This window comes from Dromiciops gliroides, chromosome 3 (assembly GCF_019393635.1).
Source record: "Dromiciops gliroides isolate mDroGli1 chromosome 3, mDroGli1.pri, whole genome shotgun sequence".
NCBI classification, from domain to species: domain Eukaryota; kingdom Metazoa; phylum Chordata; class Mammalia; order Microbiotheria; family Microbiotheriidae; genus Dromiciops; species Dromiciops gliroides.
In genome coordinates this window covers 316600088-316607857 of record NC_057863.1, presented here as the reverse complement: position 1 = coordinate 316607857, position 7770 = coordinate 316600088, and the positions used below count along the sequence as shown (strand labels likewise).

Sequence of the window (7770 nt, the reverse complement as noted above, 5' to 3'; positions counted from 1 at the left end):
ACAGACTAAAGCATGCTATTTTTCACTTTCTTTCATGTTTTTTTGTCTTTTAATCAAGTTTTCTCTTACAAAATGACAAATATGGTAATGTTTTACATAATAATACATGTATAATACAAGTATGATTGTTTGCCGCCTTAGGGAGGGGAGAGAGGAGGGTGGGAAAGAGGAATAAAAATTGGAACCCAAAAATATAAATTAAAAAAAATGTTTATTATTAAAAAAGACTTGACAGATGGTTGCCAAAAACCTTCAATTTAAAACACACACACACACACACACACACACACACACAATCTGCAAAGCACAGTAAAACAAGGCATACCTGCATTGTTTCCAGTAAGGCTTGGTGTTAAATGCTCTTCTCAGATGAGATCCTGCTGGTTACAGGCCTAGAGGTTGATGTTCAGGCCTCAAAAAAGGTCATGGTAAAGGTGAAAGACCTCTAGTATCTGAGGTATTCATCCTGGGTAAGTTACTAATGGCAAGAAGCCTGGCAATTGAACATTTGATGGTTATGGAGGGCTAATGGAATGGGTTTTCTCAAGGGATCTGATGAACCAAGGCTGAACAAGCAACAGGTCCCACATGGCAATATGGTTCAATTCAGCCCTGATGAAGGGCTGGGACACAGTTGCAGTGATTTGGGGCAGAGTAGTAAACTCCAGAGCAGTATGTTAAGTGAAGGAGGCCTCCAAACCTAGTGAGTAATGGAGCTAGACCCTAGGGCATCCTAGTTCTGGGATGAATTTCTCATCAGAAATGGGATCAACATCACAAGTTAGCAAATAGCAGACATGGATTTGAATCCCATTCTTAGGATCAACCTTAGGAATATTTTTTAGACTATCTAAGCCAGTCCCCTCATTTTATAGTAAAAAACAAAGGCCCAGAAGGCTAAGTGACTTGTCCAAAGTTACACAGGTAGTGAGTGACCAAGCTGGGGTTTGACCCCAGGTCCTCTGACTCCAAATTCAGTGATCTTCTGATACCAAGTCCAATGGTCTTTCTACTCCACCACCATGTTTCCACCTCATGCCCACCTCTGTTCTTATCAGCAAAATGGGAAAAACCTAGCGCTCACAGGAGTGTTGATTCCTTCACAGGTATTATTTGGAGGAAAGTTTTCGATAACAGTTGAAGCACCACAAAAATGTCAACTAGTGTTAATACTTTGTAAGACTGGATGACTTTATTTCCTTTAGAAAAACTTTCTGCTTGCAAAATACAAATACTCAGAAAGAGATTTTACAAGTTTAATGACACATTTGGTCTAAAGCATACAGGGAAAATTATTGACACACAGGTCCACAGGTGAGTGAGACCAAGACCAAGACCATGGTCTAACAGTGTTAAACATTCATCTTGCAAAGAACTGAATTGAAATAATTCTGGAGCTGGTATAAAGGAACAGTACTTATACAACATCATCTTCACCTTCACAATAACAGAGCTCTCAGTTACAACTGTTGCAGTTACAATTATAACACTTTTCAGTGTTATGATTTGGGTGATGGGGCATTGTAACCATACCAGACAAAAAAATACATATAATCAATAAGTTCTCCTGCTAGGGTCAAATGGGAGAAATTAGAAATTTTTTAAGGAAAGAAAAAAAATACTTGGGGGAGACTCAGGTCTACAAGTGAACATATATCAATTATTTAATAATTCTCTATTTTGTGCATCAAGCCCCACTTCCATTAACTCTCCCTCATCTGCCTTCCTCAATAGTAAGTACCTATTTGTGAAGCTCCTTCTTTCATGAAAGGCCCTGCTCTAGACACAGAAGTTGATAACAAAACGGAAGAAAATATGGCTGCTGTTGTCAAAGACCAGAAATCCCAGCATCTAAAGTAAATTTAGTTGGGGAGCAAAGTGGTTTAGAGGGGGACCATTCCCAACAAAGATCATGGGAATTAAAGAAGTTAAGGAACTGGAAAGCTGTGATTTGGGGCAGGGACAGCTATAAACCACATACTGAACATGTACTGTGGAGGAAGTAAAACTACCTGGACAAGCAACCACAGCAGTAACAACACCAGCACCTGGACAGCATGAAGTGAACTTTAAAGGAAGAGGAACTACGTCCTGCATGAGATGGCCAAAAGAGGGTTCTGAAAGTGGCAGTGGAGAGCACAAAATATACCTATTCCTACTGGCCCTGTGCAACAGGGACTTTGGAGAAGAAGCCAACATTGGAGGTGACAAGAGAGGTAAGGTCTTCAGAAGGGAAGGAATGTGAGAAGATAAAAGGATTTATTAATAACAGTGGTTCTAAAGGGCAGAGGAGGAGAGGGACTAGGAAGAGTGAGGGCTGAACTGGATTGGGGATACTGGAGGGGAAAGGATATCAAAAGAGGAGAAGCAAAGTGGACCCAGTAGAGATAGCCCTACTTTGAGTAGTAATGAGAGAAAAGGGGGGACCTATCTCCTATTGTTCCAGTACCCCCACTCCCTCACCCTTGGAGCCCCATCGCTACAGGGAGTAAGTCAGTAAAGAACAATAAGAGGTAGGGAATTTAGTCTCCCTACACCAGCAGGGAGGAAGGCACACCCCCAGGAAGGAAATACTGCTTGTCCCAGAGTTTTGTCAAAGAATTCAGTCTAGTAATAGGCATAGAAAAAATGTATACATATAATACAATAAAGTCATAAAAACATTATGGGGGTTCAGATCTGGAAAAAAATCAACTGTGGGAAGAGTCAGGGAAGGATTCACGAAGGGGTTGGCATTAGAGCTCGGACTTGAAGAATGGGAAAAATATGACAGGTAAAAACTGTGCCTGGTGATCAGACAATAACATGGGCAGTAGCATAGGGCATGAGAAGTACCAGGAATGCTCCATGGACAATGAGGGAGTGGTCCAGTCTAGCCAGAAGCATTCAGAAGGCTATGGCAGGAGTCCAAGAAAGGGACGAAAAAGGGGTCACAAACTGGGGGCTGGCAGTGACAACTGAAAGAGGGTGGAGGGAAGAGGTGTTGTGAATGTAAAATCAAGAGGATCTAGTAACTGATTAGATGTGGGGAGAGAAAAAAGGCGAGGGAAAATGGTGGACTCATTAATGGAAAAATAAAAGTCAGGAAAAATGATCTGATTTGGGGCAGAAAATGAGTTTTTTATGTGGAGTTTGAAGAGCTTGGGACCAGCTAATGACCAGATTGACAGCTGTCAATACAGAAATGGGGCTTAGGAGAAAGATGAGGGCTGGAGGAAGCCACAGATTTCAGTCATGCATGTAGAAAGAACTTTTGTAAGACTGGATTAGGTTAAAAAAAAAAAAGATTGGATTGGGTTACTAAGGGTGAGAGTGTAGCAAGAGAAGGGGGATAAAGGGAAAAACCTGAAGGAAACACCTATATGGCAGGCGGTGAGGGAAGGCAGGAGAAAGAAGAGAGAAAGATCATTTTATTCTACAACTCTGCAGAGTTATATTATTAGTGCTATGAAAGAAGGGAGTGTCTTTTCTAAACCATTCTTTTAATCTCCCCTGGTACCTGGCCAAGTATTTGCACCTGCAGATGCAAAAAAACCAAAATTTGTTGAATGAGTTAATGGAGAGATGTTGGAGAACTAGTGTCGTGGAAGTCAAAGGAAGAAGAGGTTGGTGAATAGTGTTAAATGCTGCAGAAAGTTAGAAAGTTCAAAGATTACTGAAAACAATTTGGTAATAAAGAGAATATTGGTGGCCTTCAAGAAAGCAATACTGAACACAGAAAGCAAGTTGCTAAAATTTAAGGAATTATAGGGGGACAAGGTGGTTAAACCTTTAAGTATAGTCTTATTCCTTCTTACTTTGATTTTTGGGGCCAACTAATTTAGAATTTAGGAGTATGTCCCTCAGAAGATGAATCAAGGAGGAAAAGCAAAAACTCAAGTAAGTAAATTATGCTTGTTTATATGCTAATGGAAGCATCAAATTTTTTGGATCTTAAGACTTCTTTCATTCACAGCTTGTCCCCACTTCTTCACTGCTCATCTTTATCTCTTGCACAAGTCCCTCTTCTCCATTTAAGTAGGAAATGGATGTAACTGGATGGAAGCTGGTGGAAAACTAAAGACAACAGGACTTTGTTTGAAATGCTAGCACATTATTAAATGCTGCACTTGGAGGAAAAAGGTATAGCTACTGAGAAATGGGAAAAGTATAAAGATATAAATTTTTTAAATCAAATTTTGCCTACATATGAATGCAAACTGCAAACTTTGAAGATTTATCATATCCTCACTTAGGTGAGCTAGTTCCTCTGTTATGGAACAACCCCATGCATTACTTCATGCCACTTCACAATATCAGACAATAAGGCAAAGCAGAACGCTGGAGCCCACAAATTGATGTCATTTGCCACCATCCAAGCCTTTTCATCAGATTTTGGGTATGTGTCGACTGGGAAGACCCGGGAATTCCTCTGGAAGCACAACATAGAGTCTGCATGTAGGACACGTCCCCTGTCGTTTCAACCAGGGTTTAATGCACTATAAATGAAAAGGAAGACAAGTCAATCAGTGGTATTCAAATACCTGCAACACCTAAGGAAGGTGTTACCCTTTATAACCATGTCTCTCGAGTGTTACTTGACAAATTTTCACAACAGTTGCTGCTTCACATCCCCCTCTCTACTGCCATTAGCTCCACCCCACTCTGCAGCCATGCCCCTCCACGCCCCCTTAGTGATGTAGCTGACATCAGTGAGCCTACTTTCCCTGCTTGGGAAAATGTTTTCACAGTCACCATGTTTTTTACTTCTCCCCTGCCTCTAACTCCCAAGGTGATCTCAAGGCCACAGCATGCTAGATCTCTCAAATCCAGTTCCCATTCCTTTTTACTGCTCTACTGGGGGCAGCTAGGTGGTGCAGTTGACAGAGTTCTGGGCCCTGAATCAGGAAGACCTGAGTTCAAATAAAGCTTCAGTCACTTCCCTCTGTTTGCCTGCTTCTTCATCTATAAAATGGGGACACAAATAACAGCACCTACCTTTCAGGAGTGTTACGTGGATCAAATGAAATAATATCTATAAAGTACTTAGCCCAGTGCCTGGTCCAGAGCAGGCTTTATATAAATGTTAACTATTGTTAGCTATTGTTGTCATTATCATCCATCCATATTCATCATTTTGAAAACCCTTAACAATACACCATCGAGACATAGGCACAATTAACTCTCTGATATGTGTGTGTGTGTGTGTGTGTGTGTGTGTGTGTGTGTGTGTGTGTGTGTGTGTGTGTATACACACACATACACATCTCCCCCATGCTTTGGCCAAAAGATGCCTCGTATACATGTATAAAAGGAAAGAACTCAATATCTATCAAAAAAAGGAACTAATGTTTTCATTTAAAATCCCCTTCATGATGGATGTGCTTCTGAAACTGGTTTTTCATTGGCAGCTATTATAGGACAGGTCAATGACTAAGAATGCTGCTTTCAGATTTCCTGGACATGAACTGGCTATTTGTCAAGTCATCTCAATGGCCTTACTGGCTATCCATCTTACCTTTGTCAACAAGAGACAGAGAAAGAAATAATGAGTAATATGTCAGAGAGGAGAGAGGAGGAGAATGGGAGGGACACAGTGGAAAATATAGGATCATTCACTCCATCCCTATAAGATAAACTGAATGAATGACCTGTATTCTGCTCACTGAGGCAGTGGCAACTAGTACGCTAAGTTTGTATGAAAACTTGTTTCCTAAGTTTTTAGCCTCTTTAAAAAATTCAAGTGGGGAAGGAGAAGTATCTTCCTCGGTGATCTTTCAGGAACAGGCATGCTGCTCTGCACCTTTCTTTATAGCAGTGCAGAGAGGCAAAATGTAATTCCAGTCTAGGTATCCGTATATCTTTCAAAAAGTTTTCTATGGCTAGGGCTTGAATGAGCTGGCTATTGTTCACTTCCCTGAGAAACCTTCCTCATATAAGATTATCTTTTCCTGTGTCAAATTACATCTCTGCAACAGAAGGCCCAGATCACAAATTGTATATCGATAGTGCTTGTAGGGCTGCAGAGCCAAGAGTTAGATTAATCTATACAAATGCCAAGAATCCGCAAAAGGCCTTGCCTGCCTCACATTATTCCAACATCAAACACTTAGGTTCTGAACATCTTAAAAGGCAAATACAAGAAGCCTAGACAACATGCTTAGCTGCCTTTTGTGCTGTGTAATCACAGGAGGCCATCATTAAGCAAGGGATGTGATTCTCTGGATAAAGGATGATATATAATATTTGCAGCACACCAATAGGAAGTAGCCCCATATTCCAACTTCTGCCACTGAAATGCTGCTTCAACATACTTGCAGGGGCCTGCCTATTCTGACTCTTATTCCTGTAAGCTTTCCTCATCACAGTCTTAGTTTTTCTTCACTATAAAGCTTATGAGAATATGAATAGAATGGTTGACAGCTAGGGCCTGAGTGTAAGAAATAGGATGCCATCATCAGAAAGGTTTCTGAGTAGTACCACATACCATGTACTATGAAGTACTATGCAGCCAATGGATATAAGAGGCATACTGATGGATAACGAGGAATAACCAAAAGGATTCTTAGGGGAGGATCTGCGGCTCAGGTCCTATCTCTGATACCAGCTATCTGTGTGACCACGAGCAAGCCGGCTAACCTCTCCGAGGCCCCATTTCCTTATCTGTAACACAGAGACAACAGTAGCCCATCCACCACATGGCAGTTGTGAGGATCAAATGAGATAACGTACATTTGCAAAGCTTAAAACTCTACATAACTGTCTGCCACTATTACACTTATCTCTCTCCATCTAGAAGATGATTCAGGAGCGATGAAGGCAAGTCTCTAGTCACCCATATTTTAGGAGCCAAGTAAAATGCAGCTTCGTGTGGAATCGAGCCCCGGGAGCAATATTTGCCACAGAGAGCCCAAGGTGATTTGACTAGTCCGAAGCTTAATGAAAATGACGTGAGGAAATGGTGTGTCAGCTGATGGGGCTGAACAGGGCATAGTCTCCTAGAAAGGCTTTCACAACCCTGCTGCAGGGATGTATAAAGAACAAGAGGATGCTGTGAGAGTCAGTGCTGGGCTCCAAATGAATGTGTGGATGTGTCTGTCTGAAGAGACATACAACCCTACCAAGAATCATAGTATCTTCGAGTTGGAAAGGATCTCAAAGGTTATCTAACTCACTCCCTTCTTAAAGTAAGGATCTTCCTTAGGTCATACCTGGTATGATTTTCCTGAGTCTTCTTGAAGACCTCCAGTGCTTGAGAACTCACTGCCTCCAGAAGCACTGCATTCCATTTTAGACAATCCTAATTTCCAGAAGCTTTTTTATTTTTATGTTTTATTGATAAGTATTCCCTTTCTGATAACTGTCATATTTTTTTTCCTTGTAGCAACTTAAAATTTGTCTCAGCACTTCTAAGTATTTATGTATGTCATCTTCATGGAAGTAATAGTTGAAGCAAAGGACATGGATAAAATTACAAAGAGAAGAGACAAGGGTCAAAGATAGATAACTCTGAGTGAGAGTGTGATGGGTGAAATTTGAAAAAAAAAAAAAAAACGAAGAGCTTCTGAGCATATCAATTTATTAAGTAATGCATGCTAACTGAAAAACAAATTAGGACCGGGCCTTCTCAGTTTGGCATTGGACCTCAAATACAAGAGGAAACAGACTTTTATGCAGGATATAATCCAGGATAAAAGATTAGGAGCTCTAATTTATAATTGGAGGAAAAATTACTGTTTTCTGAGTTGGGAGAGAGATGAGTAAGTTTTGAGGGTTGGAGTGGGGAGAGTA

At 40.8% G+C, this 7770-nt stretch overlaps 1 protein-coding gene across 1 annotated transcript in view; it reads right to left on the bottom strand.

The window, feature by feature from the left end:
- Positions 1-1243: 1243 nt before the first annotated feature.
- DZIP3 (DAZ interacting zinc finger protein 3) overlaps positions 1244-7770 on the bottom strand; it is a 124287-nt gene continuing 117760 nt past the window's right edge. The window contains exon 30 of the mRNA XM_043991130.1: positions 1244-4478. Within this exon, the coding sequence (XP_043847065.1) occupies positions 4368-4478 (111 nt within the window). The 3' untranslated portion in view covers positions 1244-4367. The remainder of the gene's footprint in view (positions 4479-7770) is intronic.